Source organism: Carassius auratus, unplaced genomic scaffold (assembly GCF_003368295.1).
Source record: "Carassius auratus strain Wakin unplaced genomic scaffold, ASM336829v1 scaf_tig00215778, whole genome shotgun sequence".
Lineage (NCBI taxonomy): Eukaryota > Metazoa > Chordata > Actinopteri > Cypriniformes > Cyprinidae > Carassius > Carassius auratus.
In genome coordinates this window covers 77,356-89,669 of record NW_020528240.1, presented here as the reverse complement: position 1 = coordinate 89,669, position 12,314 = coordinate 77,356, and the positions used below count along the sequence as shown (strand labels likewise).

Below are 12,314 nucleotides of genomic sequence, written 5' to 3'. Positions count from 1 at the left end.
GCAAACTTACGTGCGAAAAGTGAAGTTTTGCTTCTGTCCCCTTAACATTTTATTAAATTGTCTTTTTATACAATGCACTAACTTATTATCCTCTGTACAAAACCCATCAATTTTTACAGCTGTTTTCCATTAATTTAATTTTAAACTCTTATGAACTTACAAACAGTGCAATGTGGTAAAGTGATGGTTTGTAATACCATCACTTTACCACATTGCAATAATCCAGGATTTCCTAATGCACTATTTGCAGAATTAAAATATTATCACCCCTAACCATTTGTTATATTATCTTTTCTAGAATCAAAACTCCTACATTTCAGAATCATCATACATTTTAATGTCTTGTCATAAATACGTCCATAGAAAAATAAGTAAGCTGCTATGAGAAAAAAACATGACAGGGTATGTGAGCATTTCATCTCAACTAAGTGTACTTCACATGTCCTGAAAAGTGAAGCTAAAACATTTTGGGGTAGGGTTAGTTGAGTGGGGATTGAGTGGCTATGAACAAATGAATGAAATGCATTTGTCTGTGTTTCACTCTGTCTCGAATCACGCTTGTGGAGAGCGCTTGAGAAACAATGTCTCTTCCACAGCTCTCTACCCTTTCAAATAGTTTTTTTTTAGCCTTGAGCAAGATATCCACGAAATACACGACTTGACTAATTTTACGTAAAAAGGGTGACAGCACACCGCATTAAAAGAAATGTAATAACATTTCATAACTGCTGGCCAAATTCAAAAACTAAACAATTAAATCATCTTTGAGAGCAAGGGGGCCCCCTGCTGTTTCGGACCCTATGAAGCTTGCATATTTTGCTATAGGGAGGATGGACTCTGCACTGGCTGATCAAGATGACAGTGACCATGCCTGGGACTTTTAGCATCACTTTTCAACAGTGGAAAGAAATAAAGACGCATCATCCAATTTCACTTATTTTTATTTATTTTTTAATCTTTAGTCTCAACAGTAACATATGGCACAGATTTGGTTGCGTATCCTTGAATGTGTGCTTGTTAAAACAACAAACATTGTATAAGCAGGTTTGGACTCTGAAATGACTTAACAAAACAGACTTGTTTAGAACATGCTTGATGATGCATTTCGTGTGAATCTCTGGTTAAAGAGATTTCATTCAAAAGGTTGTGAGAGATGATGGTGGTCTTTCCAAGCAGCACAACACGGTCTGCTGTCCAGGCCTGTGCTTGAATTTAAGGTAGGTGGATGGTTAGGATAAATGGCTCATTCCAATGCAATGGATGGGATTCGGGAATTCATTATAACAGGTGTTTGTAGGGGAGGGGTTGATGAATGAGGGGGATTTATGTCGTCAGATGAAAAAGAGACCTAGGCTTAAAGGAATTATGGAATCATGTCATTTGGTCTTTAACAAATCCAGTTCTTTAATTTGTGAGGTTGAACTCCACATCATCTGGTGTCAACAAAGCAGACGTCATTGCCTCGTGGTTGCTCAGGTAGATCCTCAGTAATGCCAGTTCCACCCGTACCTGTGTCATGATCCAGCAGAACAGGCAGCTTGGCAAATAGAAACTTGGCAAACGGTTCCAGTAGCCCACCTGTTGCTACTGTGATCCTTGTGATGAAAAGGTCCATATTGTTGCCACATTCAAGGGATGTCATTTCAAGCATGTCAATGGCTCCTTCCAGGTGTGCCCAAGAGTGAGCTGGAACCAGCCCAAAAGATCTCACTAACAATTGGCTGCAAAAACAAAGATGTGTAAGTGGTAATGATGCCAATATTTGTGTTTCATCTGTACTTTTTATGTTATGTCATTGACACATCATTATGTCAATAACTGCTATCTCCTTGAAGGCAGAGCAGATTAGCTCAATAGTGTGGTGTATGTTGTCTTCACCGCTCATCAAAAAAAAAAAAGCATTCAAACAAGAATTTACAACCTTTTCTTCTTTGCTCTTGCCAAAACAAATCCCTCATCTTGATTTATAACTTCCAATAACTCATTTTTTTCTTGCTTATTAAAACATTAATCTAGATCTTGCGAAACTTGTAAGGATAGAACACAAATAATTGGTCTGTAATTGCTCACTGCCGCTGAACTTGTGCCAGTATGTCCTCTCAGAAATGTATAAAAGGAATCACGACACTGCTGGACAAGTGTTGAAAGGATAGTTGACCCAAATGAAAGTTCACTCGCTCCCATGTTGTTCCAAACCTGCATGAGTTTGTTTCTTCTGTTGAACATAAAATAAGATATTTTGAAAAATGTTGCTGGTCCCCACTGACTTCAGTATGGGGGAAAATACTGTGGAGGTCACTGTGGACCAGCAACATTTTACAAAATATCCTCTTTTGTGTTTAACATTGGAACAACTTGTGGAAAATTATGACAGTAGGCCTATTTACGTTTTTGGGTGAGCTATCCCTTTAACATAATGGATCATGAATAATCGGATAATACTTATTCCATTTCAGAAATATCACAATTATTCTTGCACATGCTTAGACACAGTCTATTAGCCCTCATATTTCAGTCCCCCCGACCCTTTCTCTCTCTCTCTCTCTCTCTCTCTCTCTCTCTCTCTCTCTCTCTCTCCTGTTCTAAGTGATTGGGAGGGGCGCAGAAATCCTCGGAGTGTATAAGAAGTGCAGTTCTCACAAGCAGGGATTTTACACAGCAACTCAGGACGAACGAAATGAGCTGCCCCAGAGCCGCTACAAAATGCTGGATGGACACCTTCTCCTGGGATGGTTATCATTCACCATTATAGTGCATCTAATCAGCTTGCCTGGACCGAGCACAGCTTACTTCGGGTAGGCAGAGGAACTCTTCCTCGATCCTTAAATGCTTGTTTATCTTCAAGTTTGTAATGCATAGACTAAGACAGATATGCAATTATGAATCAGAGATCATAAAAAAGACAACGCGATGTTATGTAAACTTCTCATAACAACCTGTGGAGTTGCGATTCAGTGTGAGTGATGTTCTCATTAAAGCAACATGTTTGCGCGAGGTCTCCGGTTAATTAACGATTCACACGTTTAACAAATATGCCCGTATTTACCAGTTCATTAAATCGTGCATATCGGGACATTCATCAGTGTGTTAATTCAATGGCAGGTACTAGCCGGTCAGGGTTGTCTTTCTCATAGATGCTCGCAGAAGAAAGAAAACAGACACGAGCAGCTCATAACAGCTGTTAACAATAAAAGCTACGAAGATCTCTAACCTGGTGGCCAAAACGTCTGTTCAGATCGCAGATAATATTTCTTCATCCAGCATAAACACTCGTTTTGGCACCCCATTGCATGTTCATAGGAGTTTAATAAGTTCAAGAATGTGTGTTGAATTTACAGTTTCCCCTGTTCCCCCTATAAACATTCCCCTAGCATAATTTTAATTGAGGTAATTGTGATACCGCGGGAACGCCTTTGGAATATGTTTCTCTATGACGCGTGCATGTCTGCTTATTGATATTCTTCCATTACGCGCCTTCCTGATTCGAGAAACGTGTTTAACTTTTAATCATCGTCTTTAAATCATTTAAGTCACTTGTATCAATAAGTTTGAAACCAAATTTGGAGGGTAAAAGAGAAGATGTTGATTGGTTTGTGTCTTTTATATACAGATACAGAAGTGTTATAATGACAATTCTGATCTAAATGACTACATATAATCCGAAAGTGTTGGACATAATCCACGGACAGGTGTGCGCTTGATACTGTCCCAGATTTCCATCCCAGAATTTGCAGTAATGTTTTCAGATAGAAAAGTTTCACCTTCAACAACTGTTCAGAAGTTCGTGCCTTGTCTTTAGTGATGGAAGATTAAAAAGTGTGCTTTTTAGGAGAGGATATTGTTAGGGCAAATCAAGGGCCAGGGTGGGAGTGGCTCCCTCGGGCCCCATTGAATATTATGAAGCAGTAAACCGGTTTGTTGGGCTTCAGTGGTTATAGACCGGGTCTAAGACTATTCTACCCCTTCTTAGGAAGTCAATAAATTTAATAAATGCTGGCCTGTGTTAGCATGGGTGGGACAGTACTTCATATAAAGATTTATAGTCTCCATTATTTGATCTGAAAGATTGTTATCAATTGGAGTTAGCCTCTTAAGAATATTTTCCCCTTTTTTTTGGCTCATGGAAAACAATGCGTGATCATGAGCAGATATGCAGTGTCAAGTGGCTGTGTCTAATAAATGTCTGGATATTTTTTACATTCAATTTGTCATGTGTATGTGAGGCTAACTAGCCATTGTTCAGAAGTGCTCAAACTTTGCCAGTTTCAGCACTTTGTCTACTTTGACGGAAACCGCTTGTACTTCCATGTTATCGGGCCATGAAAACAAACTATAGGAAACTCATTAGTGATATATTTCACTATGGCATTATGGGTGTTCTTTCTTATCTCACACAATGAGTGTTAATTTTGAACGCTGATATGGGTAAGACTTTTTGTTGAACTCTACAGTCAAGGGGCTACTTTTCAAGACAAGGACACAATCACAAATCAAACAAATCATTTCAACCTTGTGCAAGCAACAGCATGAAACTATTACCTTCTGACATGTTGTCACACTTGCTTCCACTAACGTGCAAATAAATACCTTCCATGAGGTGAATGCATCTTCTGGCCACTGATTTACTTAAATAGAGGGTCAATGTTGCATACCCAATTTCCCCAGTGCAGTGGAGCGTATGTGAAACCTAAACACAGTTTCTGTTTAACCTCAGTCTGTGTCTCTGAGGGTTGGGTGGGATTCCTTGCCTAGTTGAGCCACTGCTGAAGTTGTCCTCCTGGCCACAAGAATGCAAAGCCTTAGTTTTACCAGCCGTCCCCTCCAGCCTGTAGCAGCAGGTGCCCAGTGTTGAATCTCATTCAACAGCAGTCTCAGGGCGACCAGGTTCGGTGGGTTGGGGACAGAATGGTGGTGGAACAATACAGCAATATGGAGGCTGCACACTTTTTGTCTAGGTGTAGAGCTCATCTCAAACAGCCTGAGGGACGAAAGGGGTAGAGGTTAAATGCTGGGAAAACATGGGGAAAATAAGCCCTGAATATCCATGGAATGAGTTTCTTTTGTACCTGGCTTTGACAAGTTTATGCAGATCTCCTGAGGAAGCCAGCCTGGGGTCACATGTGGGGAACTGCTGTCCTAAAAGTAAACCTGAATTGAAATGAGGGTGCATTTTTAAGACTTATATGTGAGATTGCCACCAAAATTATGATTCTAGCGATGGAAATTATTTTTAAGTTTGAAAAGACCAAAACTGTTGCATTTCTATCTCAACAATAGGTTATGATGGATGTCTTGTTATTTACAAGGAAGACTGGTGAAATGCACTTGACCTATTAGCAAGGAACTATTTATCAGTTCATAAGGTTGAAGTGTCAGACACATTTCTTTAACATCAGCTGTTACTCGCATGTTTCAAAATCCTGTGTTGAAGATGTTGGCTGTAACAACATGCAAGTCTATGTGCATAATAACCCTGTAATAAATACTCAACCAGTTTTGGTTCTGGTGTAGTTCTGTCCTCTAGAATCCAGTCAGAATCAGTCCAAGGCTTTCCATAGAAATACTGTGCTTCTATCCCTTAGACTCTGTAATTCCTCTGTCATTTATTCTGATTTAGTTGACTAAATGAAGAGTTTTGTATCATGGTTTGTTACAACCTGTCCATCATTAGGTGTAGCAGTACTTGCATTGCCTGATGTTTCCACCAGGGGGTGGAGTCACTTCTGTAAAAAGCCCTGCTCTTCAGTCATCATCTGCTTCTTTATGAAACCTTAGCACAGTGGGAAATGAGTGGCAGAAACAGATATGAGCGCAGAGAGCTGTGTGACCAGAATACAGGGAGAAGGTCAACAGAGCGGCAGTTTTATTCAAAGGTAGCTGTGGTCAGTTTGATCTGTTTGCATTGGCATTTTTTGGTCGCAACTCTCAGGAAAGCCCCAGTTTGCTGCATAAGACTTCATATTAAATCTCCCGACTAGACTTGGGCTTGGGAATGTTGATGAGAGCGGCTGCCTGAGCTGCGGTGGATCGCCTTTCAGGGCCGGAGAATAGCAGTGTCTGCAACTGAAGATCCTCACATGCGACCACTCCCTATGCACACCCAAAGACATTTTATTGAATCACACGCATATTTCCTTTACATCTTGTTAAAATGTGTTTCATTTTTCTAAAGGTACAACTTCACAGAAGTGTGAAGCATTGCTGGACCTCTTAACACAGTGTGATGAATCTACTATAAACACACTTAAGATTATGAACATTTCTTAGGCTTTCATGACGTTTCAAGTGACCACTTGAAAAACATAAATCCATGTCTCTATATTTCTACCGGTTTGTTTTTCCTCAATGGCTTTCTCGACAAGCTGTGAGAATGGCTTCTCCCGCAGGAGTCATCCCAACCCTGCCTTGATTATATGGTATTATTGCTCTGGGGAATGTCTTTAAATGTGTTTGGCACACTTGCATCCAAATGGCTCAATATTCTGGTAGTATGACTCTGACCACAGTTTGGAGGTCTGCCTTGATTTTTTAAAAGAGGGTGGGTCCGCTCCTGCCATAACCCAGTCAGCGGTGTGTTTTGTAGATATGTAGGCTGTTGTTGGGAATGCATCGCAGACAGGATCAAATAGCCAGGCAAAACCGGAAAGCCAATATGGAGTCTGAATAGCTTTTGGTGGTCAAGGATTGATGAAATAACGTTAATTAGTGGCACTACCATGTCATGTGTTTTCCGTCTCTCGCCACAGGCTGTTTTCCACCACAAAGGGCTTAGGGTGGACTCTGGGGCCAAAATGATCAGTGACTACAGCCAAGATTAGATGAATGAAAAACCATAAGATGACTGTAAAAACCCCGAGTTATGAACCATACATGCACATTTATTACATGGACTGGGTGTTGATGTCAGAACAGTAGGCAAGACGAACCAAGAATGTACCTTGAGTTCATGCTTTTCTGTTTCATTGCATCAAACTAGGAGTTTTTAATTAAATCTGTTTTTCTTTTCATTTAGGCTGTAACCGCTGTTCTGCCTGAATAAAGTGAACAAACAAACAAAAACACTCAACCACAGATGAATGTATCAATAGATGCTTTTGGCTTGGGTTGGTTATGCACATGACTTTAAGACTGAAATGGGGAACAAAATACTGCTAAATAATTTGGTAGCAAACATATGATTTGAATAAATATATAATAGATGTTTTTTGGCTATAGTAACAACAAATTCAAGCAATTCAACTGGTTCCTCTAGGCATCAATAGTAGTACTTGTACACTTAGATTTCATGAGTCTCTAATATGTAGAATAAGATATATAATCTCTGTCAGTAGAAACCAACTAATGGATTTTAAGAGTAATTGGTTCTGTAAAAGGCGTTTTGGTCTTTGGTTCCTAAAGGCACCAGCTGTAGTACAAGGTACACATTACCGTAGGCTTTACCATAGTCTCTAATATGCAGAAAAAACTATATAATTTCTGTCAGCAGGAAATATAAATAGCTGTAACTAATATAGCTGTCATTTTAAGATTAATTGGTTCCGTAAAAGACATTTTGGTCTTCTATTTGGAATGAAGATGATCAATGTATCAGTGCGCCCATAATATTAGTGTCATAGTTGCCATGCCATTATATCATCACACAGCTTACAATAAGAACCATAAATGCTACGTTACTGATCCCCGCAGTCAAATCATGTTAGGATTCCCATCTTCTCAAGTCCATTTTTATGCTTTTATGTTAAGGACAAACACATCATTAAGGTCTATGTTTGCATGCTTTTAGAAAAGGCTTTTAGTGGAAGCCCAAATGAGAGAGTGGGGCAGCTCTCGTACCTGTCACTGGGATCTGGGGTTGTCAGTGCCATGGTGTGAGGTCGATAGGTAGAGTCATGTGGAGCTCTGTGGTGCACCCACGCTGTGCCAGTCACACAGTCACCATTGCTGAGCAGCTGACCCGTGTCGAGCCCCGTGGTTAAACCTCTTACTAATGCTAACCACACGCATGGTACTGTACGCACCAACCTACTGTGTGTGTCCTACTCTACTACCCCTACATTTATGTTCAATTACAGTTGAATTATTTTTTAAGATATTGCGGCCTGTTAGGATTGTTTCTCATAGATGTATGTAGTGCTTCTCAGGTTAGTCTCCAAATAAAATAACCTTAGTAAATACATTTGTGTTTCCTTTTGCATTTAAATAGATCACAACAATTTGAAAAACCATTCCTTAATTCATTTTTTTTTTTATCTTACTGTATGTTCCCAAGTTACTTATATTATGCAGTTATTGTCAAGTATGTGAATTATGCACCAATCACACGCATTTGGATACCTGCCGATCGAGTAAGCTATATTTGACTCAAACCCGGTAGCGAGACTCGAACCTTCTACAATTGGGTTACAAGTCAATGACTGCACCCTTTAGGAATTTTTTTGGAACCACTTTATTTTGATGGTCTTCTTTAGACATTCTGTTGATTATAAATACCTTTGCAACTACATGTCAACTACTAGTCATTAAAGTATTTGTAGTCTATAACCTTAACCCTAACCTAACAGTCTACTAACACCACTACTAATACTTTAATGACTGGTAGTTGACATGTAGTTGCAAAGTTACTTTTAGTCAACTGAATGTCTTTAGGGGATCATCAAAATAATAGTTTTGCTATGAATAAATTAGTTTTGGCTTGGTGTTTATACTAAATGTAGTTTGTAATGAATGGCACTATAATTTATGTTTTTTTTAATACTTATTTTTCATTCCTGTTTTAAATAACATTAAAGTAAAAGGATTTGCTTTGGAGTTGAAGGAAATAAAATGTATGTTTATAGTCTTTCATTGTTCATAAACATTTTATTTACCTGTATTTTACATTATTTCTGAATGAAATAATAAAATGCAACTTTTACATTAATGCTACTTATCTGTGTTCTTTTTTTATTTTCTCTTTTTCTTAAAACTGCAGTTTTGACCTGATGTGACTTGTATTCATTTTCTGGAAAATAAGGTACCAGTCTACAAACAAACGCCAATGGATGACATTTTATTCTGTTAATTTCTCATCAGATTCTTCCAAGACCAAGTTCTCTCAGCAATGTAATCCACATTAATTATATTAATAATGCTTTACAAAGGAAACCTCACTATTACTATTGCTCAAGTATTAAACAAAAAAATTATTAATTTGTTAAATGCTTTACTTGCCATTTGTGGTACAGACATAAGCCATACCTCAAATCATGATGTAAAGATGTACTATTACTTTTTCAAAGACTCTTGCATTTATTGTTAGTGCATCTCAACAACTTACTTATTTCTAAAGTTTTAGAATAACATCCGTGACTAATTTTATATTGAATTAAAGCATAACTGCAAAATCCCCTTAGAAGTAAAGTTTTCCTTTAGGATGTGCTAGGTGTTGTCCATTAACTTTTCCTTTGGATATTACACCTGGTTACAGCTGTAGCAGACTGGCAACTCTGTTAATGATTTTAAGTACATACTCATGTGACCTTGCCAAACAAAATATTAGTGCCGTGTGAATAAACATCTCATCCTCATCCATCTGGCCGCTCTACCACATGGAAAATTCTTTTCTTTGCAAAGTGTTTCTGGATTGTCTATCTGTGTCTGATTGATTTTTAGCCATCCTGTTTGTGTACATCTGCAGATTTCCTGCATCCTATCATGACTAGAACTGACAAATTTACAACATGATGTTTCTCAACATCTCAGCTATTGTGCCAGTTGTCAGCCCACAGTGACTCTAAAGGTCATGGCGACTCGTTCACATCCTGTGTATGTCACTCTACTGTTGGCGTCATGTCCCGTCATCGTCTTGCTATTTGGAGCACTTAGTTCTTGTGAGGCAGTCCTTTTGCTGGTGAATTCACAGATAATTTTAGGGGTGCAGACTGTCTTCATTCATTCATGTCGTCATATAGAGTAGTTTCTGAATGCTGACTGGCACTGAGTGGTCATGATTAATTACAGTCTAAAAAATTATATATGTGAACTGACTACAATGCTTTTTGTCAAAAAGTATTTTAAGAAAAAAGATGGAAAAGTCAAGACTGATTTGCAATAGGTCTCAGTCAGGTTCTTTCTGAGACATATGCAATTATTTAAACCATTACAATAATGGACAACGTTTGGTTAAAGTTCATCATATATATACACACACACACACACACACACACACACACACACACACACACACACACACACATATATAAATGGTTCTAGGTTTCTTTGGTCACTTTTCCACGTGTTCGACTTGTAAACAGAAACAGAATATATTTTAATATGCTGATTGAAGCATTGTCATTGAATGCACCACTTTTTGACAGTTTTGTGATTGTACGGAAGTGAAGATATTGGCTAAATGCATCTTTGGGGAGACGTCTTTACTTCTAAAGAGGACACTGAGATTCAAATTGCTCTAAAACCTGTGTACATATAAAATAAATAATGTCTAGTAGTAAGTAGCACTGTAAGTAGTACACTTTTATCAGTACATCAAAACATTAACCAGTTACTGCTCTCTTAACATACTTTTGTTCACAACACTTGTATATAATTCACTCCTTCACAGCTGCCACAATTCCTTCACAATTCAGAAACTCATAAACAATAAACACATCCAGCAAGTCTTATCATATATCCACCTGTCAAAGTGGTAATCACTAACCTGCAATGCTATCACAGGTAAACATTCGCTTTAGCGCGATCACTATGACGGGAGTGATTAGGATTTTTTGGCTGCCACAAGTGAGGGCGGAAAGATGTAAAACAGGCTTCCACTGCTGTTTGGCTGGATCCACCACAGTAACACTATTGCTTTCCTACTCTGCCAAGCCAGTCAAACTCTAGATGGGACTCCAGGACTGCAGCCTGAAATTCTTCTTGCTCTCTGAAATGTTCTTCTATCTACCCCTGGAGAAGGAGGAGGCGTTTTTCAGTACCCAGTAGAGGTGGTGTTCTTTTTCTAGTGGAGTGTTTCTTAGACCCCTCATCTCCTGGGGGAGCTGTTCTGACAGCAAAGTCAGATCAGACAGGGTAAGGGTTGGAGGCCACAGGTTCATTTCACTGACTCAGAGCAGATACTGTGCAATTGTGATATGCTTGCTATCTTTCTGGAAGCTATAACATTCATTGTGATATGTGAAATGTCATTAAAGCATATTGAAACACTCTTTCTGAATGAGCATCAAGGACTTACGCTACTTATGGAGTTTTTGCTACAATTGGCATGTTTTTTTTTCCAGAGAATTGAAAAAGTGCATTCCAAACCAAATCAGAAACACGAATAGACTTCTCGGAGGTTTTTGTTTGGCTTGTGCCATTAACTCACTCACTTTGTCTTTGTTTTGGGTTACTGTGGTAGACAGCTGGGGGTTGGGTGGGGGTGTCTGAGAAAAGGCTTTGTTTGGGGTCAACAGCTGGGGGGAATGATTGCCATGCATTTGAATAATTGGGGTCCCTGACTTGCCAGCATGTCAGGAGACCACACAACCAGCAAGCCCAAACATGTTGAAAGCAAGTTCACTTTGTCTAGGTTCAAGACTGTTAACTGTCTTGTGTGTGTGAGGACTTGTTTCTGTGGTGGGACTGAAGCAGAGAGATTGAGTGTTGCTGTGTAGTTTGTTTGCGGATATCTACTATAAACACTATGACTTTTAAACTCACTGAAGTGCACCCTAAAAGAAAAAAAATAAACCGTATTTAAAGGGGTCATATGATGCTTTTTTAAAGATCATTATTTTGTGTATTTGGTGTAACACAATACGCTGACATTCTTTGATGTTCAAAAACACATAATTTTTCAGATACTATACATTATTTTAGATCCTCTATGGCCCGCCTCTCTCAAAAGCATCATTTTCTACAAAGTCCCTCCTTCCGACAAGTGCAGTCTGCTCTGATTGGCCAATTGACCCAGTCCATTGTGATCGGCTGTTCACAATAAGCACTCATCTGCAATATAACGCCCCTTTCCATAATAGTGAGCTTCTTTCAAAATAAATGTAAAGACACTTAATGATGTCCTTAGTTTTACCATCAGTTCAAGCCCGAAAGAGGAACTTAGTGGAGTGGCAGACAGTGATGAAACTCGTATGTGTTTGCAGTACATAAGACACGGACGGTTAAGACAGCTGACTCCACTGTTATGTGAGTGACCGGTCTCTATCTCTCTCTCTCTCTTTCACATATGCGCTCATGCACACACACAAACACACACACACACACAATGCCCAAAACTCCTCATTTGAAAAGTCAATAGCAAATACTTCAACTAATAACAAAAC

General features: G+C 38.9%; 1 protein-coding gene across 1 annotated transcript in view; it reads left to right on the top strand.

Annotated features, from left to right (window-relative positions):
- The first annotated feature begins 2,614 nt into the window (after positions 1-2,614).
- Positions 2,615-12,314, top strand: part of LOC113095724 (protein Wnt-9a-like) — a 39,110-nt gene continuing 29,410 nt past the window's right edge. Inside the window, exon 1 of the mRNA XM_026261068.1 lies at positions 2,615-2,795. Coding sequence (XP_026116853.1) covers positions 2,704-2,795 — 92 coding nt within the window. The 5' untranslated portion in view covers positions 2,615-2,703. The remainder of the gene's footprint in view (positions 2,796-12,314) is intronic.